Source organism: Bidens hawaiensis, unplaced genomic scaffold, assembly GCF_021521415.1.
Source record: "Bidens hawaiensis isolate Kalapana, Puna unplaced genomic scaffold, B.hawaiensis_p1.1 tig00009479_1, whole genome shotgun sequence".
Classification (NCBI taxonomy): domain Eukaryota; kingdom Viridiplantae; phylum Streptophyta; class Magnoliopsida; order Asterales; family Asteraceae; genus Bidens; species Bidens hawaiensis.
Window position 1 is genome coordinate 2165 of NW_027491704.1, and position 26349 is coordinate 28513.

At 33.2% G+C, this 26349-nt stretch overlaps 4 protein-coding genes across 4 annotated transcripts; 1 reads left to right on the forward strand and 3 right to left on the reverse strand.

Annotated features, from left to right (window-relative positions):
* Positions 1–295: 295 nt before the first annotated feature.
* Positions 296–3652, reverse strand: LOC143532559 (NADH dehydrogenase [ubiquinone] flavoprotein 2, mitochondrial). The gene is made up of 10 exons (XM_077027582.1): positions 3496–3652; positions 3384–3416; positions 3234–3299; positions 2290–2406; positions 1413–1490; positions 1227–1332; positions 1052–1098; positions 718–795; positions 572–637; positions 296–468 (listed from the first exon to the last, which is right to left on the reverse strand). Exons 1-10 carry the CDS (start codon positions 3559–3561, stop codon positions 361–363), a joined length of 765 nt encoding a protein of 254 aa, XP_076883697.1. The 5' UTR covers positions 3562–3652; the 3' UTR covers positions 296–360.
* Positions 3653–6988: 3336 nt separating this feature from the next.
* Positions 6989–10271, forward strand: LOC143532558 (protein OSB1, mitochondrial-like). The gene is made up of 5 exons (XM_077027580.1): positions 6989–7368; positions 8145–8283; positions 8383–8497; positions 9671–9783; positions 9880–10271. The coding sequence occupies exons 1-5, from the start codon at positions 6989–6991 to the stop codon at positions 10063–10065; spliced, it is 933 nt and encodes a 310-aa protein (XP_076883695.1). The 3' UTR covers positions 10066–10271.
* A 1322-nt stretch (positions 10272–11593) lies between these two features.
* On the reverse strand, positions 11594–12519 carry LOC143532560 (auxin-induced protein 22D-like). Its single transcript, XM_077027583.1, has 2 exons — positions 12302–12519; positions 11594–12013 (listed from the first exon to the last, which is right to left on the reverse strand). The coding sequence occupies exons 1-2, from the start codon at positions 12499–12501 to the stop codon at positions 11632–11634; spliced, it is 582 nt and encodes a 193-aa protein (XP_076883698.1). The 5' UTR covers positions 12502–12519; the 3' UTR covers positions 11594–11631.
* A 3744-nt stretch (positions 12520–16263) lies between these two features.
* Positions 16264–19184, reverse strand: LOC143532580 (uncharacterized). The gene is made up of 4 exons (XM_077027599.1): positions 19021–19184; positions 18883–18926; positions 17523–17600; positions 16264–16504 (listed from the first exon to the last, which is right to left on the reverse strand). The coding sequence occupies exons 1-4, from the start codon at positions 19150–19152 to the stop codon at positions 16264–16266; spliced, it is 495 nt and encodes a 164-aa protein (XP_076883714.1). The 5' UTR covers positions 19153–19184.
* Between the last annotated feature and the right edge of the window lie 7165 nt (positions 19185–26349).

Here is a 26349-nt window from a genome sequence, read left to right on the forward strand (position 1 = left end):
AACTCAAAGAAGAATTTATATATAAAGGATGATGGTTGAAATACAACGCAGATAAGCGGGGCAACAAGCTATGCCATAACCCTTTTAAATGACAAAAGTTTTGTCACAAAACCTATCCTACTTAAAACTAAATAAAGCAAAACTTAATAAACGCATCAGGACCGTTCATTCCATACATATACCATAAGAACATGCATTACATCAACAGTTTGCCAAATTCAACATCCAAAAATCGTTCTATGTTTTGCAACAAGTAAATCCAAAAAGACGGAGTTATGTTACACATTTCAGTACAACAATCAACGCCTCAGACCGACAAATTATTAGAAAAATAAACATTTAACGCGAAAAAAGCTCGTCTTAGCATGCATCCAGGTCACGACATGGAGGCGGTTTGGGCTCACCCAACAACGTAGTATTCCCACCTTCGGGCCCACAGTTGATCCGTTGTGGGTTCTGTGTGCCACGCTGCCAAAACAAAACAATAATGTAAACAAGGTTGGTAACGAAACGAGTCAAATGTTGAGCTGACACGCCACATTTAATCTGTTTAAATTTCATAAATAATTACCGGTGGCTTCTCTCCACGTCTAAGAGCCTCGACTATCACCACAACTCTCTTTGGTGTCACATCTTCCTGTTTATTTACAAAAACAAAATTTATCTGGTGGTTTAAAAAAATAACACAAATATAGAAAAATGGTTAAATATGCCTACATAGTAGTTATACGTATATCCTTCAGATCCATTTGAATAATCTGCCACGGTAATCATAGGAGCATTTACACAACAACCCTGCATATAGTAAAACAAACAAAAGCCATCCATTCTCAAAAAGTTAAAGAGAACATAACAACACAATATTAATAATATCATACCAAAAACTATAGCTAATAACTAATAATTATAATCCAATTTATCTAGAGAAATAATTTAGGTTGAGGTTTAAATTCAGGCAACTTCTTAACCACCCAACCAGTTCACTCATCTATCATAAAACACAAAACATTGACTTTTTGGCATGTGCAAAACATGGAAAATGCTGACTCACCATGCATTCCATTTCTCCAACAGAGAATAATCCATCTTTTGTTACCTCTGGCATGTCATAAACAAAAAGACAGTATCTTTAGAATCCACATGATAAATGCTTAAATGCTGAAAAGGTTGGCTTTTAAAAATAGACAAAAGGATTTCCAAAGGGCTGCAAATAAAAAAAAACTAACCGTTCCGTTTAACTCCCAAATGCTTCAATAATGCATCTTCAATATCTCGTGACCCACGGATCATACAAGGAGTTGTTCCACATACCAAAAGATGGTATTTTCCAACCTGAAAAACCGTTTCACTAATTTAAATTATATATCCAGATAGAAAAGAAAAACTGTCAAAACATGGTTTTGAATACTTACCTTGGATCTGTTGAACATTGAATAAAATGTTGCAACCTCATACACACGAATAGGAGCAACTTCTATCACTTTAGCCACCTTTAGAATGCACCAGATTGTAACATTAGTGTAAACACCTAAGTAGCACGGGAACGGGTACGGGACCAGGATACGGGGACGTTACGGGTACGGGAAACGGCAAAAATCAAAAATCCAAGATACGGGTACGGCAACGGTACGGCAAAAAAAATATAAAAAAAATACAAATATATTAAACAAAGTCCAAAAAATATATATATTTGTTTTAAGAATTGAATACGTTAGTTAAATCTAGGGTTATAAATGAAATACAAACCTAGAGAGACTAGATTAAAAAAACACCTTTTATGTAAATTTTAAAAGTTTTAGAGATTAGATGCATATAAGTAAAAGATAAAGGGGTTAAATGTTAAAAAAACCTAAACTTAGTTTAAACCTAAAAACCTAAAATAAGTTAACAGCCGTCACACTGTATCTTCTTCCTTCTTCCTACTGCTCCGGCGCCGGAATCTCCACCGGAATTTGCTACAAGCTCGCTATTTGAATGATGAGTGATGAATATTGAATGTGTAAGTTGTAACGAGAAGATAAAACCCTAAATATTATAGGAAACGTTTCGGAAACTTTGAGCACGCCGTACCCAATTTTCTGAAACGGCCGGGAAACGTTTCGGCGGCGTTTCCGTCCCCCGGCGCGTCCCTGGGACGGCGACTCCACATCAGTTGGCGTTTCGGTGCATCGGAGGTAAACACCAATATATATATATATACATATATATATATGTGTATATATATATATATATATATATATATGTTATCGCTAGTTAATTGAAAAATCAACATTCATGGTAACAACATACTGCGTTCATTGCTGAAACTGGAAGCCACCCTCCATGCTGCTGTTGTGCAAGATCCAGCAGAGGAATGACTGCTGATTGCTTGTAATTTGATGGATAATGAGACAGTATCTCCTTCACCTGCATGTAGCAAATAAACCCTAGAATTCAAGATAACATACACTTTTAATCAAGACAAATACAGAGCCATAGCTTCAATCAGTACCTTACATTCATGTGCATAATTCTTCCTAAGTTAACAAACATAGTTATCAAAGGCGCATAGTTATCAAAAGTACACTTAAATAAAATATTAAAATATATTATGTATTAGGAAAATAATCTATTCTTCAAATAAAATATACAAAAGCTATTATATAACATTTAATATCATCTAATTAGTAGTATCAAAAGTTCTTAAAGAGCCAAGATTCAAATGTAATTCCAAAACTTGAATACAAAAATTTTGAAAGTGAAGTACCAAAAGTTCAAATACCAAAATGCTCAAAACATGAAAGCCAAAAATTCAAAAAAGTAAAAAGTCGTAAAGGATCAAATGATCATTGTTCTTGAGCCGCCAAATATCAATAGAGGTGTCGTGAACTTCAAAACGTGAAAATAAAGCTCATATAATGGGCCTCGCCTGAAAAATAAGCCTAGGCGCAAGAAGCACGGGCTTTTAACAACTATGTTAACAGTTTCATTTGCATAAATCTATTTCATACATACCAAATGAACTAAAATTTGAGCAAATCAGATATAAAATATCAAGCAGTCTAACTTGATTCTTATGCTTATATCATCCTACAATATCGGCATACTCAACTAAGCTAAAAACTAGCTCCACAAAAAATAACATGTTTTTAGAACTTTCTATCTAGGGCAAATTCAGTTTCTCAATATCCCTAATTCCTTGTTAACAATAAGCCGTAAAATCCGAATAATAAGAGCATACGGTGGCAACTGACCTTGGATTTATTAGCTTCACTGAATTCCCATGGCAGATCAGGCTTATTATCGGGAGAATCAAGGTGCTACACGCACAATCATCACCAAATCCATAAAACATTAGAAAATGAAATTAAAACATGAAACGGACAGATCAATTTAAGACTTACATAGTTTAGGGCAGTAGATAACGATCGAGTTGTCTAAAAACACAAATTAATAGATTTCAAATTATGAAGAGTAAATTAATGTGATTAATATAAAATTGAAAGTAAAAGAGACCTGAGGGAACTGACGGACGGCTTGGCGGATCTCGGCCAGACGTTTGGATGCCAATCGGGCCAACATTTTTGAGGTCCGGTGGTGTGACTGACTGACGGCGAACAAATTGGGGATGGATTTTTAACGTCTACGCATCGTGACGACGTTTGTACTCGTGGTTTCCACGTGGTCTGATTTGGGTAGTGAAAGTTATTGGGCTTGGGTTGGGCTAAATGTTTCGTATTAAAAGAGTACCCGGTTTTGAAAATATGGGTTATTAACCGTAACCCGTTTTTTAGTGGAGATAAAGTAACCTTTGTTACCAGTTAGGTTAGGTTTAAAGCCGGTTAACCTTATTACTCTTTGAAATTATTCAACATTATTAACACTGATTATATTTGTCTATTGCAGCTAACTAGTTTCTTAATGGTTTTGGTTTACAGGTTTCAATGTGCAAATCTCTAAACAGTCCGTAGCTTACGGTTAATGTTAGTTACAAACCGGATTCTGCTATACTTGTTAATAACTGGTTTCTGAAACATAATTAGTAGGGTAAATGTTATAACACGAGTGAATGCCAGTTTAAATAGCCCACTGTCTGTTTTGAATAATATCTGGTGTAGAGTTAGAGGTGAGTGTTTGATAAGTGTTTCCAGCTACATTACATATGAAAGTTTGAATGAAATGGATATGTGTGTTTATTATTGGATTTCAAATTGATTAAACGACAAATCAAACTGAATAACAACTGTTTAAACTGAACTGGGTTACACATGTGGTATTTTGAGTGGTTCTAAATCGAAACCAAATTAGATTTTCGGTTCAGTTTTGAACTACCTAAATCTAGTTTTGTCTGGCTTTCCCTCTCAGCCAGAAAATCTCTGAACCGACTAAATTAAACCGATAACCCAAACTCCCATATATAGTAAAAATGCATACAAATTTCCATATCATTAACATACTTTCTCAAAATGTTAAAACATGTTAAATTTTCCTCAGCTGTAAAATCATTCTTTTTGACGACTACACACACCCGTATACTTTTACTACTAAGTATCAAAAACCTTATTACTGGCCCAGACTGGAACTAGGTGTAACATTTCGGGTTTTTTCCATACACATATTTGTATTCATTTATCGGGTTACGAACCTTATTCGGATTTTTTTCATTAATAAAGTTATGCAATTATTATTGAAATAATTATTTTTATCTTAGTTTATAATTTCTTAACTTTCATTTGTGCCAAATAGCCCTTAGAAACTCTAAAAATCGCTTGAAATTGCTTAAAATGCGTTTTGGAAATACAGGGACTAAAACTGTCAAAAGTTGAAAGTCTGGTGAAGCTGCATCTTCACGCGGCGCGAAGATGTCAGCCTAGCACCTTATCGTGGCGTGGAGATGTCACCAGATCAGCCAAATTAGTTCGTGATCTTCGTTTAATGCTAAATCTTTCATAAATCAACCCTAAATCATGAAAATTGAGCCACAAGTTATTGTATTTAGTGTGTAATAATGTCTAGGTTCATAATCAGTAATTTGGTTAATATATTGATGAATATATGACCCGATTTCATTTTTAATTGTGTGATTCGGTTCAACAAATTGATTTAACTTCTATATAAACACCTCATAACTCAAAACCCTAAAGTTTACTGCAACTAAGCATTCCCAGCCGTCACCTACTTTTAACCGACGTTTTCTTGCTCGTTTTTGCTCGTTCACTTGAAGACGAGGAGCTGCAGTCTGACTTTGACATTCGTTAAACCTTTGACCTCGATTTCTCGCTAATACAAACTCCATCCGGGTAAGTTATTAACTGATCAAACGCTCATTAATACTCACTTGTGGATAACCCTCGATCAATTTATGAGATTGAGGAGTATTGACGGGTCAAGTTGAGTCAAACCCGTTTTAGGGCAAAATAGTCAATAACTTTGACTATCCGTTTTCTCATACTTTTGGTTGGATTGAACGTTCGGTCCAAAAGACATTTATTCTCGTAGAGAAATTTTAAGACTACTGACCAAAACCCGACTTCTGACTCGCTGTTCGGATTCTGGTCAGTACCAGCTCGCTTAAATTTTAAATATAACATAACTTTAGTTCTAAACGTCCGTTTGGGTTGATTCTAGCGGAAACAAGTTCGTTTTTATCTATATTATCATATCTCAAAGATTTAGATTCTGATTGTTTATATCGTTTGACGTGTAGTGGACGACTCGCTTATTCGTTAGCTCGTTTAAACGCATTTATTAATCGCTTGTCATTAATCTAATGTGAGTTTTATCATTCCCCTATTTTACTCAATTTTCACAACGTTATGGGGACATATGCGTATATTATATATATATATATATATATATATATATATCAAACAAATAGCAAACGTCCAATTGTGTGTGATTAATCAAATATACTTATTATATGCTTACTTGTTTATGTGCGCATTCGTGTTCGAAGAGTTCACGCATATCCCCATGTATTGGGTTCTCATGCTATTGACCAACGCCCGATTCACTTGACAATGGTCTTATTATTATCTGCTCATGGTTGATTTACCGGCGCTCGATTCGCTTGGCAATGGTTTAATCGACAACTTATTTGCTCATAGTTTGATTTCATTACCGCATTTATTACATTTGGCTTATTCTCTTATTTATCACATTAACTTTATATCATTGCAAAACTGGTGATAAATTCACTCAACATATGTTGTTGACAAACTCTGTTTTCTACGCATATGCAAGTTGTTATTGAATTGAAGTTGAAGCATGGACACTTATAAAGACCTTGGTTTTAATGAAGACAAACATGAATTTAAATTTGTTATATATATTTATTTGAATTGTTTTGTTATATTTGGATATTGTGTATACATTTGAAATAAAATAATTAAATAGATATTGTCACATTTTATTTATGATAGTATCTTCGAGCGGTGAGCAATCGGATTACGCCCCGGCGTTTCTGCCTTAGGTTGGGGTGTGACACTAGGGGTGCAAAGGGCCGAGTTGAGCCCGAGTTCGATTAGGCTCGAGCTCGGCTTGTTTACTATTTTTTAATTAATTTTGTTATATGTTTATAAATATTTTTACATATATTTTGTTCGATAATATTTTTATATATAGCATAATATATATTGTTAGTTTTTTTTAACAACATTATATGGATAATTAATAATTATTATATATATATATATATATTATAAAAATTAAATTAATGAAAGGTTCGTTTAGGCTCGCGAGTCGGCTCGAGCTCGATTAGTAAGGTTAAGGTTCTAGCTCGTTTATTAAACAAACTTAGTTTTAGGCCTAAGCTCAAGTTCGGGCATAGGCTCGTTTAAGCTTGGCTCAGTCAAGTTTTTCGTAAGCCGATTTCAAGCAGCTCGGCTTATATATACTGGACCCCTTGGTTGAACCATAAAATTCACTAACAGCCTAACCCGGTCCAACACTTTAACAAGTCAGTATTGTTATCTTCCTTCCCGAACAAGACCACTTTTGTGTTGCAGAAATGGCGATAAGACACCAAATATCTGTCACAAACAACCTCCAATTCATCCCCAAACTCAAACACCCACCTCGTAACTTCTTCTTATACCCATACCCCACATCATCATCATCAAACAACAAAAACTTCAACATCAAATTATCCCTCAACACTAACGGAGTTTACACCAGCAACAGCGACCACTACGAGTACGAGAAAGGTTTAACTGGAAGCAGTCAGCAATACCCTAGACCGGAAGAGGTTCCATGGAAGAAGGAACTGTGTAATTCGGTTCAGCTAATTGGAACCGTTGGAACTCCGGTTGAGTTTAAGGAACTTAATTCCGGTAAGGTCCTTGCTTCGTGTCGCCTCGCCGTCAGGAAATCGGCCACTGATACCACATGGTAATGTTACTTACTAGCCAATCATTTAGGAATGAATTGCTTGTTTTCAATTTTGGCTTTTGTTTGTTTCAATTTAGGGTTCTAATTTGGGGCTTTAGCTGCTGTTATGCATTTATGGGAATTAAGATGTAAAACATGTGGATTTTATGAAATGTGATTATGGGAAATTGGTAACCAGGGTGTGCATGGTTCGGTTTTGGCTCAAACTCAACGAAAAAACCAAAATTTTGTTTTTTGAGGTTTTGAAAAAGTTCGATTTTTTTTTCAGTTTTAAAAATGGTTTAGTTCAGTTTTGTTTTTTTTTTTGTTTTTACTATTTGGGCTTGAAAATTTTGGGCCGAGAAATATGGCCCAAAATAATGAATTTGGGACTAATTTACTTTTTGGGTTTTGGTTTTTGGTTATCGGAAACCGAATCGAAAAATAGGTTCTTTACAAAACATAAAAACAAGCGGTCGTTTATCATTAGGTTCAGTTATCTCGGTTTGGTTTTTGGTTACACAAAACTGAACCAAAAACGGGATTAAAGAACACACATAGAGACAAGTGGTCAGCTTTTTAAGAGCTCGGTTATTTCGTTTTGGTATTTGGTTATCCAAAACCAAACCAAAAACTCGGATTTTAGAAATAAAAACAGTCGGTTTTTTATTGAGTTCGGTTTCATCGGTTATTCTGGTGACGATTCGGGCATTTTGCTTTTGTGCGCACCCCTAGATGTAACTGTGTTTGATAATTGTGTGGGTTATATAATTATGAACATTTATGCTTGTTTCCAGGATCAATTTGACATTTTGGGATGAGCTGGCACATGTAGCTTCTCAGCATGTGGAGAAAGGGCAGCAAATATATGTAGCGGGTCGTCTTGTTTCAGATACAGTTGATAGTGATGATGGAAAGCAACAAACATACTATAAGGTTATCTTGCAAATCATATAATTTATGTTAAACTTTTCTCTCTATTTTTTAAAGGAGTTGTCTTATTTTTGTTTTCAAATTCTGTTTAATCGCTCGCAGGTAGTTGTTCAACAGCTAAAATTTGTTGAGAGAAGCGCACCTTCAGCTCCATCTTATAATGGTGACTTCAACTACAGTAATAATTCTAGTTCCAACTTGAGCTCTATTGCAACTGGTACTTACTAGTTACTTTTATAAATTATGTTCGTCTCAAATAAATGCGTCAGTTGTTATTTTCTTAAAGTTTCAGTGAAAGTTATCTAGTTGGTTAGAGGTGCCAAACAGGTGGGTTTGCGGGTTAGATATTTGTCTTGAAACCTGCATCTGTGAGCATGCACAAATTTTCAGCAAGTGCTTGATTATTTGTCAAATATCTAAATTATAATATGGCAACACACTAAAACATTGTGTGTAACTACCCGAAACATTTGTGACAGGTGTTCGAACATGAGACCGGGAATTAGATTAATTATAATATTATTTGCGGGTTTGGGACGGGTATGGTTTTAGGTAATAAATACCTTCTTGATTAACCGAGCCTGATTCAGTATCTGTTTACCTACATTAGAACTAAATACTAAATACTTGTTAATATAATCTTGAAAAGAAGTGTGATATATAGTATTCTGATGTTTTTACTGGTTAGAAACTTGAAATTATTAAAAGCATAGAATTGTTAGAAGTAGGGGTTTTGAAAATTTGAAGCTGGATTCGTATTTGAAATAGATTCGACAAATTCGAATTCTCAGCCGATTTTATATTCAATTTGAATTTAGGAAAAAAAAAATAATATGGTTTAATTCTAATTTCAAAATGGGTACAAGCTTGACTTTTTACAACAAAACAAATAAATCATTCAAAGTGAAACGTCCAAAATATTGTGAGTGGTAACATAAAATCATAAATTTGTGCGTGTGCATTCTAAAATCATAAATTCGTACTCGATTGAGTCGAATTGAATTTCTAGTTTTTTGAACCAATTTGAACACTAAGCACCGCTAGTTAGAAGTGTAGTTATTTGACACTTCAAGTCGTTTTTTGGGGTGAGCTTTAAGGCTGGGAATCTTAATGTTTAAATTATTTTCTACTGAGTTTAAGGCCGGGATTATTGTAGTTCAGTATTTGACATTTCAAGTCGTTTTTAAACCAACACCCCGTTCTGGATCAATGGCATTAGTGTTTTCTAGTTTCATCATTGGGCAAAGATTATAAGACAAGAATGACCAAAATGATAATTCTTGCAATTTTTAGCTTTAGGGAAAAAAAAACATTTTCGTGTGAGATTATCGTGCCTTTTTGGTCTTATTAGCAAAATCCTTAGTTTTTCTATATTGTCATTTGTGCACAGGTAAAAAGCAAAAGAATTTTGCAGCAAACGGTACAGGTGCAGGATCCGTAGAGAAACTATGGCAGGAGTTTTTTGTGAATCCTGTTGATTGGTGGGATAATAGGAAGAATAAGGTAACCGAGACGGGACTTACTAAAATTTCTAAATTTTACCAATTTGACTCGTTTAAAGTAAATTCTGATGTTTCTGCTTGTTGAATTGGTTGACAGAGAAGCCCAAATTATCCAGATTTCAAGCACAAAGACACAGGTGAAGCTTTATGGGTTGAAGGGAGGATGAATCCGTCTTGGGTTAAAGCTGAATTATCGAAACTAGATTCACGAATGGAATCTTTTCACGATCAACATGCTAACATGCGCTCAGATTCCTTTGGAGACCACTTGACACCTTATTAGCTTCCCTTAGGTCCCAGAAAGTGAGAAACATCTTTAAAATTTGTCTATATGAATCTGTCATCTTTTGCCTTGTGCTCATGTTGGTTAGTTGCGGGATGGTTTCGGTTTGTTCCACGTGTAATGTTTTTGGTAGTTTTTATGTCAGGATTTATATTTTAGTATCAATGCCTTTGGTCTACGCCTAGGCATGGTGTGACGGTGGAAACCTTAAAACAATTTTTCATGGGATTGGGCTGAGTGTGGTATTGATGATACTGCCTTATTACACCGTAAGTAAACAACAATTTAACAGTCGAACATGAACAAAACTTCAATAAAACAAGAAACAATACGTACAACATATATACTCACTTTTGTACTAGTATTCGTCAAATACATCAAAGAATTGCGTACTAATCTTTTCTTGTTGAATGCTAATTTAAAGGAGAGCAAAATGGTTGTAAACGATCTGAATCAAGCGAATACGAAAGGCCGAAAGGGGGCGACCATTTTAGGCCTAGGGTTGGGATATGAAATGTGGAAAATATAATCGTTGTATCCGTAAAAATCAACCAAACAGTCGTTTACATTTATGGTACACTGTTGTTTGATTTGAATTATTTCATTGGACTTAAATAAAGCTAAATTCTCGTTGTAAGAGACCGTAAAGGTACAACCCTACAACAATTATGATGAAAAAACAAGATAACGCACAAAATGATTCTACACTAGCTACTTGTATTTCACACGGTAATGATCATTTTTAAAGGGAAAGTTGGAAATATATAATCACGATCTTTTGTGTATTGATTGATAATAATCTCATTTTTAAAAATCATTACCAACGGTTCAACCTTTCAATTATTTTTCTCAATGGTTCTCCGTTAAAAAACACTTAACACTTTTACGTTTTTTTCCCAATTTCAAACCGATGTTTTAGAGCTTTTGATCGAAAGAAGGATACGAGTCAACTGATGCAAAACTTATTTCGAAACGGTGATCCAAACAACGAAACAATGTTTTAATTCGGGTGTCTGAATTTCCAATTAACAAAAATCAATCCATTTGATACATCTTTTCGAGATAAGTTTTACGTCAGTTGACTCGTATTATTCTTCCGATCAAAAGCCCTAAAACATTGGTTCGAAACTCCGAAAAAAACATAACGGCGTTAAGTTTTTTTTAACGGAGGACCATTGAGACAAAAACAGCTGAAAGGTTGGACCGTTGGTAGTAATTTTTAAAGATATGATTATTATCTGCTAATACACAAAAGACAGGGTTATTTATTTCCAATTTGCCTTTTTAAACCCATAAAAAATAAAAATGTGTACTGATATTTACTTCCATATAACATCAAAAAGATAATTGGAAAAATGTTACATGATCATCTTTACTTTGAATCAAAACACAAACAAATATTTATATACTCTTTCCCTAACTTTCTTCCTAAAATTTCAGAAACCTCCAAGATCTTCAATCCTTTCTTGAATCTTTCTTTAAAGATCCAAAACCCTCACTTTTTGTATATATATATATATTTTATTACATCATCATTTTTTTTTAAATTTGGGTTAATTTGTAGCTTTATACAAAATCACCCAACCCTCTAGCTTCACAACTCTTCATGATTCTAAGTCTTTTGCAAGAACTTATGAACATATCCCATGGTACATCTCCAACAAGCATCCAATCTCCATCTTTATCTTCATAGGTTGGAACATGTTGTGATCCATTGTACCCTTCTCTCTCAAAGTACAACCCGATAACGCACTTAAACATAACTTGCAAACCCTTAATGAGTTCTTCATAGCTTTGGTACATTTTAAGGTCTAGTTTCCTCAAATATGGAGCTCCATCCATGCTTACTTTCACATACATCCCCGAACCCATCTCCGACTCCATTTTCTTCACCTGAAGTATGTTTTTCCGGTACGATCTCACTGGCGGCCACCCCACAACTTGTTCCCTGAAACCAATTACAACAATTCACATAAGTTTGATTTATATATGGAATTTATAACTAAATTAGGATCTATTATTATTTATTTTTTTTCCTACGGTTACAACTAGGATATACCTCATGTTTTTCCTTAGAAAAAACTCACGTTTTATATATAAAAATCTAACAAATTCTGGTGACCAAGGACATATTCTATATATGAGCGCACATGCATTGTTTCTAGCATGGATACTGACTTAGAGACGTGACGTTCAGTTCATAATAGAGTTGTAAGTTTAACCTATAATAACTTACTTGGTGGGTGGTGAATATCTTGACTCGTTTTCGTCGGTGCATGAACTCGATCCCATCTCCGAGGAAGTTCTTTTGTTGCCAGAAAGACTGCTCTTTACGATGATCTCCGGCTGGTCATCGGATCCCGGCAAGCCTAATCGAAGCTCGGTTGCGAGATCAACATTGTTAAAAAGATCCAAAGTGCTTCTGGTTTGGTCCATATTGATCTATGAGTTTGTTTGTTTCCAGTTAAGATCGAGAAGTGTGGATCTCCGGTGAGTTGTGAGAAGTGGTTTGTGAATTATGAGTTGTGAGTTGTGTGGTGTTTGTTTATATACAAATGAATGCTAGGGTCGGAGACATGATTTGGGTGACTTATTCTCTTTGTGCATGAATTCATTGCAAGAATATTGAACCCAACTTACACACTCATGCGCGTGAACACCTTACAATTTTATTTTTTTATTTTATAATATATATAAACGAAAACCCAAAAATCCTATGTGTCGCGATGTGGTCGCTCCCTCCTTTTATGAAAGCCACTAGATTTCTTGATTTTTAAATGGAGGTCTCTCATTGATTTAACCCAAATTCATGGATATGGGTCTTACCAAAACCAGATAGCTCTTAAACGGGTTATAACATCTCATTAAATTAAAAATTAATCTTACCAATTATTTGATATAAAAATCCTACAAAATAGGAATATACTAAAATTTAATATCCAATTTAAAGAGAAAAAGATATTATTTATAATTAATAAACAATTTTATAGTAAAAAACATAAGCGGGTCATATGTCACCAAATTCAGATAGCTTTTAAATGGGTTATAACATATCATTTATTTATGAAACCCTTTCATCATCAAACCCTAAGTATATTAACTTTCTTACAACAAAGAAAATTAAAATCCAAAAAATAAATATTAAAAAACGAAAAATGTAAAACAATCATTCGCTCAAGACATCAGATTACTTTATTTATAAATGAAGGCTTCTCACGCATTTGCCTGAATTCACGGGTAAAGGTCTCACTAAACCCAGATAGCTCTTAAACGTGTTATAACATCTTATTATATTATAAAAGAATCCCATCAAATATTTGATATGAAAATCCTATAAAATAGGAATATACTAAAATTTAATCTCCTGTTTTATTTTAAAAAAAGATATTATTTATAATTAAGAAACAATTTTATAATAAAGAAAATAAACGGGTAATGGGTATCACCAAACCCAGATAGCTTTTAAACCGGATTATAACATATCATTTATTTGTGAAACCATTTCATCATCAAACCTCAAGTATATTAAAAACGAATAATGTAAAACAACCCCCGTAATACGGGGGATAAAATCTAATTTAATTCATATATTACGGGGGATAAAATCTAGTTTAATTCATATATTTCTTTCTTTGTTTATTTTTGTAAAATCTGTATGCATAACAAAGGAGAGTTATGCTACAAAGGTTGATGGGTAAATGTGTTCAACAACACATGTAACTTGACGTGCAGTTATGTAAACGGACAAATGGTTGTGTGACCTCAGTTCAAAACATTTTAAATTTAAATTAAAGAAAATTAACAATTTTATGGTATAGTCGAAAAAAAAAGTTTGAAAAATTATTTTTATTTAGAAATGGAAGGAACAAAATAAAAATCAGCAAACACATCAAGATTTTTAAGGGGTTTTATATCTAATTAATATTGAATAGTTATGCAAAACAATTACGATTCTACGCTTTCACCGACAATAACAACATGCTCTAAATGTACGAGAGATAGTATAATTGATCTAACTCATTTAGAATCATAAGATATTACCAGCCATCATGATCGATATCAGGCCATCCTTAATTACAGAGTGAGAAGTTCATGTTAACGCAACTCTTGTTGGCAAACCACAAACCGGCGCAACTCTCAATCTCTTCTATTCACGTTTGCAATGGCCCTTCTTTTTCTTCCACCTCTCAACCCATGGACTTTTCACACGCGTCTCATTGGAGATGATCAAAACATAACTGAAGTTTACTGCAATTTATATATATTAAACGAATATAAGTTCTTTCTCTAAATATCTACTTCTATCTTATTATTTGAAGTGTGAAAAAATATCTACTTCTATCTTATTATTTGAAGTGTGAAAAAATATCCTTACCTTACTTTTAGAATATAAGATATTAAACACAATTTTAATATAACCCAACCCCCATATTTACCATCTTTTTATTTATATGTATGTATGAAAAATGAAAACTAAATTCTACGTAAATGACGAGAATATAAGGTTTTGAGTATCACGCGCTAGACTTACACGTATATAAGTTGGCACCAAAGGAGACATGCTGTTTGATAATACAGGTAAAGATGTCTTGAAATGAGTGGCAAGAAGGGAACATAGGATAGACAAGGGTGCATGGAATACCATGGTCCTATGCCAACATCAGTTTTCGCCACTAAATCTGGGTCGTCCGATCACGGACCCTAAAAGGTACACCCATGTGATGTTGGCCCACTTGAATATGAATTGGGAAAGATAGTCGAAATTAAGTTTGTAGGGTCCTTTTACTTTTTATTCCTACACTCGGTATCGCTGGCTTTGGACGTGTTTGTGGCCTACACGAATTCGACGGGTGGTAGGGGTAACTAGACCGACAATATATATTATTATAGGCAATAGTTTGTGGTACGGACCCCTCCAAATTGAGAATGTGAGATGGAGAGAGAATGAAAAAAGAAAATTTTGTGAAGAGTTTGTATGTCGTCTTCTGGGACTGAGACTGAGACCGTAGATGCCCTTAAAGTATTTTCATCCCACTCTGAATTAATATTGCGTCCTTGTAATTTGGGAAATAATTTAGATATTTTTCACTATATCTCATTTCTCACATATAAAATACAATTTACGATGATCACATGAGTTTTCATATTTAACGGTACGCCCACATCCTTGTCTTCCTATTGATCATCGACCCAGTCAAAAAAAGAAAGGAAAAGAACAAAATTTTAAGTAGTCGATAAATGAATAAAGAAAATAAATAAGTAATAGTTGATACTTGATAATACTAAACAATATATGTGTGTGTGGGTTTTTTTCTTTCTTTTCTTCAAATTTAACAATATATATATATATATATATATATATGTTCCAAATAATGTAAATACTTAATTAGCATAACCTTCCCATTTGGGCCACACTAAGTACAAGTAAAATTGTATTGCCTCCTACATTTTAAGCATCATATCAAAAGTGTGCCCACAAATTAGTAGCTTGTTAATCATCTTAGTTTGAATTTTTTACTTGATAGATACGTAATGTTGTAATTAGTTGGATCAATAATGAATAATAATATTTAATAGCTGAGTTGAGACTTGAGAGGCAACACGTGCAAAGGATTTGGACATAAATGAACTTGGGCCCATGTATACTCGTTCGCTCTGTTTGTGTCTCCTGTGGCCCAGTTACACTGGGCCCAATCGAGAGGTGTCTTCAATGATATTATGATTCACTTTTTGACGTATTTATGTTGCTGCATGTAGTACAAGCTGGTACAGCTATGATGGTAGGCCCAAAATAGACAGGCGCCTATGGGTATCCACATTACGTCCAAAACACGGGGCAATGAATGTCTTTTGATAAACCAAAATGCGTTAATTAAATAATTTTATGAACGAGCGAGGCACGTGTTCATGTTCCTTCTTTTATTGAATAAATGAACACAATCGAACTTTCTGCCAAGTGGTTCACAAATGGTTTACTGAACGCTCGGTTCATTTACATGCCTACAAATTAGGGTAAAAGAAAGGATAATTACTAATCCGATTTTACCCTTTGATTATCAGTATTGTTGGATCTGGCATGAAACTAATTATTTGGCCCCTAAATAATCAGATTGTCAGAAGCAGAATATACTCATCCAAACTTTAGAAACAGATTATTGAGAATATGGGTCAATAAGATAATTATATATAAATGCAAATCTAGACACTCTTATTAAACATATAATTGGGACAGATTAAAAGATGAACCTCCATTGAATCAAGCTGGTGACGATAAAGATGGAAACCGTCCATGGGAAGAACTACTGCAATTTCTGGTGGTTCAACTTGAGAATTGAATGCAGATGCTTTTTGAGGCCATAATTTGTTTACACGTTTAGCAACCTCTGAAGCAATGGTGGTCTTTCCAGCTCCTGGCGGGCCTGCTAAGCCCACAATATGCCTGAAAGGAAAAAAGAAGAAAATTTGGAGATCAGATGGCTCGTTTGAACAGGTTGGATAACGAGAGAATATGCGCACTTTTTTTGGTACATTGACCAGAACTTATAAAATACTTTCTAGTTTTCTATAAACAATTTGTGTGTCATGTATGATTACAAAGACGCCAATTTTCAATGAATAAAATGATGTCAGACTTGGGTTTTATACATTAAACTCACACATTGGACTATTTTTTTATTTTTTATTTGTTTGATTGTTTACTTCTTGCAAACGAACCGAACAAACACGAATGGAGCATGTTTTGTTCGATCATTTAACTTTAACCGAACAAACGATCGAACACGAACAATTAAATGAACGGGATTTCGTGTCCATGTCCGTTCATTAAGACGTGTCCATGTTCGATCGTTTGTTCGGTTAAAAAGGTAACAAAATTAAATTGTTTTAAGTGAATATACTAATGAACAAACTTAAACAAAATTAACATAAATTATCGTAAACAAACAAAAATAAATGAGTGAACATAAATGTGTTCATGCTCATTCGTTTAACTAAATAAACGAACACAAATGAACTTCCCGCCGGACGCTTCACGAACGGTTCACTAAACGTTTGGTTCGCTTACAGACCTATTCGTAGTTGGTTTTTCAACTTTACCCGGTAGACCCGTTAAAGATAAAGCATAGCCCCAATGAACCCATGCATAAGGAAATTGGGTAAAACTGCCAAAAGACATGTTGATTCACTAAGTTTATCCAACATGTCAAAATTTTAATAAATCACATATATATAGTTTGTGCAATATTTATTTCACTGACAGAATATAAAAATTGTATAGGTGAAACCAACATCTTGATTAAAAAATCAAAATAATGCAAATTAATCACACCAACAAGATAATGACAATGTTTACCACAAGCCGTCTATTAAATGTTTGAAAACATGCATAAATGTAATTAAGAATATTTCATGTACCCCAAAGTAGCTTAATTGTTCAATACTATAAGATTTAATCTTACGTTAAACTGGTATTTGTTCCTGAAGCTGCAGTTGGCACCAGACGTTCAGCCAAAGTATCATATATTTCATCCATAGACCTGGAGAAAGTGGAAAGTAACTTAAAAACCGAGTTAGATAAATACTTGATTACATCTTTAGTCTCTACTCTCATAACATAACAAAAATAATAGACGGACCCCTTACATCTCAAGCATGCAGTCTTGTAGGGCATAGGCAGATAACTACATAAGGGCTAATTGCATAAAAAGGTAATAAAATTTTGGTCTTATTAATGCTTTGCTTAACCAACTTATTTTAGGTCAGAAAGAAGCCATTAAGTTTCAAAACATTTGATCTAAGGTAATTACCCAAGAGAACCAGTTGACATGGACACATCAACTGCCACGCCAACATTTTACTGGTTTCCAGGTCACATTACCTTAACTTGAAACTTTTGAAAGCGGTAATGGTTACCTTAAACTTAAAATTTTGAAACTCAGATGTTTATTGTTCAGGCCTACAATATATGGTCACATTATTAAGCAACAAGCTTTTACATACAATAAGATAAGTATAAATAAATGAAACCTGTTAACTGCCTATGTGGCTGCTATGCTTCAACATGGCATGCCAAAATTGAAGCAAGTCACTACTCATTACACACTCCATGGAACTGAGCACTTAACACAACAAATAATTCCGTATATCGATTAATGTACTAATTAGATTAATGAAACAACATCCAAATCTAAAATAACACGGTTTAGGAGGTTGTTTGCATTGGGAATAGACTTTAGTTGAATTCATTATGCTTTAACTGTTTGATCCATTTGGCTATTTAAGATAAAACACTCACTATCCAACAACAACAACAACCGTACCCAGTATAAATCCCACCAATAGCAAAGCTGTTAGCAGGGTCTGGGGAGGGTGGGATGTAGGCAAACCGTACCTCCATCCCAAAGGATAGAGAGGTTGCTTCCAGAGAGACCCCTGGCTCGAAAACCATATGCATGGGATCAAGTAGATATAGATTAAAAATAATAGTGATATTAGTAATGAATACTAAATATGTTTTATAAATACTAATTTGAGGATAGAATATTATAGTAATATATTATTTTTCACTCGAAATAAGGTAAAGAAACGCCCCCTATGATAGAATTATAATCAAAACTCTACGTTTCTCCTAAAAGTCCTTAGCCTTAATCCTACATCTCCAAGAGTTCCTATCCTCAACTATGTCCTCGGAGAGGTGCAGAACTAGCAAATCATGCTTAATAAACAAACAGGTTGAAATTGCCGCCTCTAGGGATAGTGACTGGCATAATAGAGAAAAACACCAATAATCATATAGAAGTACTTTTAAAAATGACACACCGAGCCTCTACTATAGGAATATCTTTCTTCCGGCTGCATAGCACCTGAAAAAGAATAACTACAGAATGAAACCGATATAATAAACAAACGCATAATATTAAAACATTAGAAAGAAGCAAAAAAGAATTAACAATGGACCTGAACAGGGTATTTCTTATGCCTTAAGATTACACTTTGGTTAAGTGATTGCTGATATCTGTTTTTATTGTAAAACATAAAAACCGAGCCTTGATAGCAATGAGAGACATTGACTTTCTTGAGCAGCACCATATCTGTACCTTTAACATTACAAAATATTTGTTAGTGTCACCGGTGTCACATATACTATTAGGTCCAAAGGTTTATGCTTTCCCAAATTCTTACCACAAATAAGGTCATGATTATTATTCTATGTTTTATGAACAATCAGCAGAGTGAATCAATCATCTATGGAATTTTCAATAAAGGAATTTCGAGTTAACACAGATACAGTGTTGTAAAAATCTGTTCTAGGCGCTGATCAGTCGCTAATTGTCGGGCTGCTGATTTGATTTCAACTAATTGGACCCTAAAATCGGTAATCGGTCAAAGCCAGTTAAATTTCGGCCAAACCTGGACAAAATCTTTGAAAAACTATACTTATTAATCCAATGATCCAATCCGATTAATAAGTTTGAAGAATTACATAAAAAAATTCCCATCCCGATTAATTGGTAGTCGGTACCCTGTGGCCTGACTAGCGCCTAACGTTTTCTACAACACTGCACAAATGAAGCATGCATTAGAAACACATTACAACAACAAATCAAGGACGAGAAACGAAAGCAACATCAATGAGAGAGTGAATAAAATGTTACAATTCCATTATAAACCCCTGCCAGGTTAGGTCTTTCACACAAAGGTGGACTAATGCAATTTCTAAATAATAGTAGTAATTTATTAGGATAAAACAGCACAAAAAATAATAAAGAAAAGCATCAAAGAATTTACATTATCATGGAATTCGAATAATAACAATACATGCGTGATTCGGATGAGCTATAACGCCCAGATTTCATCAAATTTTTACATTACTACGCCTAAATTGAAGCACACACACAGATACATATAAATAAGAGATTAGAGAGAAAAAGAGACCTGATGAAGAAAGACGACAGCATCTTCTTGAGGCGGTGATCTCCATCGTCTCACAAACCTTCCAAAAAATTATTATTATATTAACGGTTAAAGTTACAGTTGATAATAAACTTACTTCCTTTTCTTTTTATATCTTTAAAATTATATTGATAGCTTAATTCATATTTACTTCTGTAACTAGATCTTTGAGCATTCTCATCTCATCCTCTATCTTCAAACAAAAAATTATACTAAAACTCATTTTTTTTCATTTCAATTAAATAATACTTTTTATACCTTTTATCATTACATTTTCTCTTTCCTTCACTCACAACCACTTTCAAAATATATTAAAAAATTATAATAACTTTTCAAATATACAGAAAAATCACTACTTTTTCTAAAATATAAAAACTCTTCACTTACAACACCCTAAATAACTCTCTAAATTATAAAAACACCCCTCACATAATATGAGGGGTTGGATGAGAATGCTCTTACTCCTTGGACGCTTATAAACTTGAGTTTAAGCTAAATAAAATGAATCAAATATTTACCTAAGCACCATAATTTTTCCACACAATTAGATTATTCATATAGTCTTCAAGCATACAGGTTTCCACTTTTATAAATGTCCCTTTATGAATGATAAAATAAAAAATATGTTGTTGATGGGAATTTAACTCATTTTTAAAATATTTAAGTCTTATCAACTCAACTAGGATAAATTGATTTTAGTTTTCTCTTTTTCTTAATTGGTATAGATTCACAATCTTCCATTTTATTACTTTTAAAATACAAATACAAATTATTCTTACTAATCTATGTATTTTAAGAGATTATTTATATTTTATGAATTCATAAGATATGTTAATATGTATATTATTATATTTTACATTTTTATTTTACTTTTTAACCACTCGTGTATTACACGGACTCTATCCTAGTAAAATACTAAAATATAATATAATTCTAATAGTACTTTCAAACGATTTTTAGCCTAATGGTATTGAAATGTTACGTAGTGGTCCCTCCATACATGGTCAAGGGTTCTGTCCCGTACACCTAACAGTGCTAAATGCAATTTCATTCAGAATCAATTTTTTATATAATTTCTATTTCTAATAATATTTAGTTTGAAAAAACAAGTTACAGGTGAATTAATAGTACTGACCCCATGACGGTACCGGGCCTCTTATTTGAGCTCCAATTATAAAAGCCCAAGTATATTCTGATTAGTAAAAGGCATGATCATCTCTATTTTAAAATTGTATCTGTTCTCATAATTGCTAAAATATTAAACTTGACACTTTCAAATTGGTTTATGTAAAGTTAAAAGTATTAAAAAGATTTAACTTAGACTGTTTAAAGGAGGCCATACTAATTAGTTTTACTCGATCATACAACTATAATTTAATACTCGATTATACTCCATAGACAATTTAATCAGTGGAACTATTTATTCATTTTGTTGCTTACGACAATTCTATTTATAAGTGTCGCATACTTACCATATTTTCACTCAATTTCGCTCATAAATACTTATTCATTTTGTTGCTTAAGATAATTCTATTTATAATTATCGCATACTTACCTTATTTTCACTCAATTTCGCTTAGAAAGAGTGCACGTTTCCCAATTCACTCATCACTAATTCATTATCTATGATACCTGAGATTTAATGTAAATCAAGTACTATAAAATACATGATGATTCTTCGAGTGAGATCATTATGAAAATAAAAGTAAAAGTTAAAAATGTAAGTGATTAAATTGTCGTATAAACTATAGCATACAATAGGTTAACTATGGATTGTTAAAAAATTCACACACACACATATATATAGGGGAAGGTTCGTGTGTATTTTAATCTTAACATGAGAACGTAGGAAATAATATCAATGTGTAAAAAAATGAGAACGCAAGAAACTATACCAACTACAATACCAATCTACATAAACAATAATTTATAATAACAAAGAAAAAAACCTAAAAATTACAATAAAGGAATCAAAATCAAGAACAAAATAATAACAGCAAATACCAACAAATTAATACTTATAACAACAAAAAAAAAAATTTAATAATAACAATAAAATATAAATCATCAAAAACTTATAACGTCTCATAATCGAAAATTAGCAAATACGATCAAAAAATAGCAGCAAACACCTATAAAAATAAACCTAATAATAACAACAAATTAGTTATCACTGCTTTATATTAAGAATAAAATGCATTTGATATATTGTTACTATATATATATATATATATATATAATCTCCTTATTAAGAAGTTTATGCCACGTAGTCTCCAGTACATTTACTTTACTAACGTGTCAACTAAAGAAGTAATCCACGCTCCACTTCTCTCTGTAAAGAGCTTCCTGTGTAAGCCTTTGGGACTTGAATATCATAAAATTCAATATTTGAATCCCGTCTCTCACTCTCTTGAAGTTTTAATCCTCCACAGATCTGATACTTTCGCCCAATATTTTCATCTCCAAGGTTCCTAGCAATCGTCGATTTCAGGTATCTGTGTGGTTGTTATTTTCATTCTTAATTGGTGTTCAATTTAGGGAACCATAGGTTATTAATTGAAAGAAGATCGTCGATTAGGATGGATTAGGTTCTTTATACCGAATGGTGTCCTCAATTGAAGACCTAATTCATTTGAATTTTTAGGATATCGACTGAATAAGGGTTTATGCATTACCATATACATGCGGTTCATCTATATCTGTTTATTCTTCCAAGGATCACCATGTTTGTACCTAATTTTGACAGTCTTTTACTTTATTTTCTACTGTGCTTTAGTTTGTTTTGTGAATGTATTCTTCAAAGTTGTTTAATGTTTCAGGAATCGGAACGTTGGGTTCTATATTTATCACAACTTAGGCTGGCCGGAAGTTCATTAGATGGTTGTTAACAGTTTCATCGGACGGTGGTTCGTTTGTTCAGGTCAAGAATATTTCTTATAAGGAGTTGCTTTTTGTAATTTCAGTTTCTTTGTGTTTTGTTTGGAATTACATTTACCTTGATGCATTGAGTTTCATTATTTTGATTGTCCCCATAAGTTGCTCGATGAAATGCCTATATTAGTGGATTCATTTTTTGGGTATTTTATTTGGATAGAATTGTAAATCAATGATCAGTTTGGTATCACTTGAATGTTGTTTTATTTAGCTCAGTTGGTATTGGTGAAGCTTCATTCATAAGTCTTGCAGCTTCATTTATTGATGAAAATGATCCACTTACTCATGTTCTCTTTCATTTTTTATGCATTTTAATCAAAAAATCTAAAAGAACATAATTTATAAAATCATATTTGTTACACTACCTTCATTAATTTTTTGTACAAGGATTGGCAGGAATGGGAATATTTTACTTGTGCATAGCAACTGGAATTGGTATTGCTTATAAATATGGTGGATGTGGATTGGTATGCACCTGACCTTTCTTTCTTTTTTCAACCCAAATAAGTGAGTTTGACCGAAAAGTCAAACTAATGACTAATGTTCTTTGTTTTGTAGGTCGGAGGCAGTGTCGGTTGGCGCTATGCATTTTCCTGGTGAGGCAGTCCTAGAGGCCAGTTGGCTTATGTGTCATACATAGAGGCAGTCCCTTCCTCTGGAAGCTTTGTTCCTTTGGAAGCTATCAGTTCAAATTTTGAAAATAGATCTGACATGTATTTGATTTGATATAATTTTTAAACACGGTTTTCTACCACCTCAATCTTCTTCTTCAGCTTCAATCGATTTGGTAAATTGTCAAAGGTACATTTGAATCTTTAGTTTGTTAAGGCTACTATTCTCCTCTACAACCCCTGCACTCTCCGCCGTCATTAACGAATTTTGTGTTTTGTTTCAGATCTATTTTGATTCGCTCCAACAAAATTCTGAATTTTGTGATGTGGAATTCTTTCCCATAGTTGAATTGAAGAAGCAGATCTCCTGTTCAATGCAACGAACCACATGTGGCCTTCAAGTTATTGTATTGCTAATTTGCCCTATGTGAACACATGCTATAGCTGCATAGTCATCTTGCTGATTCTCTCATATTTTGTGGTAAGCACCACGTATAATTGTTATGTAATTCTCATAATTTAATTGAAAATTGTATACATTTCATCCATGTGTAGATTATAGGGTACAACCATGTGTTGAAAAACCAAAGTTTTAGTTAGTTTTAAAGATTCTAGAAATGATGGTCTGATAACATTTAGTTGTTTTTACCATTTGCTAAATTTTCTGATATCTACACTGGTACAAGCCAAAAAATTCAATCAAGTTATGACAGTTGACTTTTATATATAGTCTTCCTAACCTTTTTTTTTCAATCTTTTTGTTATCAATATCAATGTTGTTTTCGTAAATCTAGAGTGGGGCCTCTCGGTATAACCCTTAGAGAGAAGGCCATGGCTATTGGTGTTGAATATATCTGAAAAAATCTTTATCTGCATTTATATTTTCATTTGTGATGTATTATATGCCTTACAAAGTGTTTCTAAGCTTACTTTTGAAGATGAGCATTTCTTTGATAGGCTTGTGCAAGAACAGATGCTGTAAGCCCGTATGACATGATAGATGGTCGTGTAGGGGCAATTCAGTCAACCCTCGTGTCGGTTTTTGAAAAATGGTAATTATTAGTTCTTTTAGATATACATGCAATTTGACTTTTGAAGTCAACCTTGATAGATAATTTGGGTTTGTTGGATCTCTAAATGATTTACAGATTCATTATAAAAAAAGATGCGTTACAGATTCATTATGAAAAAAGATTCTAAATGAAAAAGTTATTTATGAAACATACATTGTGTATGCTGTATCTTAACCCAAACAAACTTCATAGTCTGCTCACCACAATATTAATAGGGCTACTACACACTTTTGCAAACAGATATGTGTATTTGCTCCTGTGGTGTAGACATAGAACAATTGTTCAAACACTAATAGTAATAAATAATTAGCATGCAAATTAGTTTGAATATGGCGATACCAATTGGGTCTATTGTTAAGTTTTTAAAGAATCATTTATAATGAATTAAAGAATCATTTTTAACGTATTGATCATATGGTCTTGGTGTAAGTTATTGATTTTCATTCCTCTATATAGTAAGATATGTTGGGCTCTATTTTTTTTTCAAGTTCTTTAGAGGTGTATAATATAAAGTTTTATTCAATTATATTTATACCTTCCAACACTAGGTTCATGTCACGCTATGAAGATTGTTAAATATAACTATTACCCGCTATTAATAAAGTTTAGTTGGTTTTAGCCCACGAAAGTTGCAACATGCCAAACACAATTCAAGAATGGAGCTTTTGCAAAAAGTAGAAAGGTAATAATAGTTACTATTATTATTCCTGTCATTATTTAAAAGGATCAACGATTTATGTCGTATGTCTAACTTTGTAGATCAATGGAAGAGGTGATTGTAGACGAGATGAGTTTGCCGATCTGCATATATAAGGTACTTCAAAGTTTAAACCTAATAAAATGCTGATGCATATTTAAAAAAAAAAAATAAACCCAACCGATGTTTGGTTTCCACATAATACGTGTAGCACCAGCTGCAACTACTTCATCTGCTGTACGTGCTCCCTCGGTTAGGATATTAATGCTCCCTCATAGCCTCATTATAGGCCTGCTAACGAACCAAACAGACACAAACAAGGGCAAACAAACATGAACAGGGAATAGAACAAATATTTGTCTTCATGTTCGTTTGTTTGAAATCTAAACGAACAGTTTTTGAGCATAACAGGAAAATTAACAAACGAACATATATGAACAAGTATAAACGAACACTAACAAACATAAATTAACTCACTTAAGTGAACACAAAAATAAATATGGAACTTTAAGTACAAAAGCACATGACTCTACCAACTACTTACTATTAATATTAGAAACGAATGAGCATAAGCGAACATAATTGAAGGTACACGGACATAAATGAATGAACGAAGCTTGGCCTCATGTTCGCTCTTTTAGTTAAACCAACAAAACAAAATTTGTTCATATTTGTTTGTTTATTAAATAAACGAACATAGATGAACTGCCCTCAGTTAGGAGATAAACTGCTTTGGCTGTAAGTAATTATCTTTTTAGCCGTTATATAATATCATATAAGCTTTCATTGTTCTCTTCATTTTTTAAAATAATTATTGAACTATTGCATCGTAAATGTGTATTCCTTTTTTAATCATAGATAAATGCAGAAGCAGAGATGTCGATATAAGGGAGGTCAAACACCAAGGAAGTCGGGTGATGAGTTTGAGATAAAGCAAAACCTCACACCAAGCATAACTTTAAATGTCAGTTTAGGCTTATAAAATATTATGTTTGTGCGGTTGTTAATGCGTGGATAA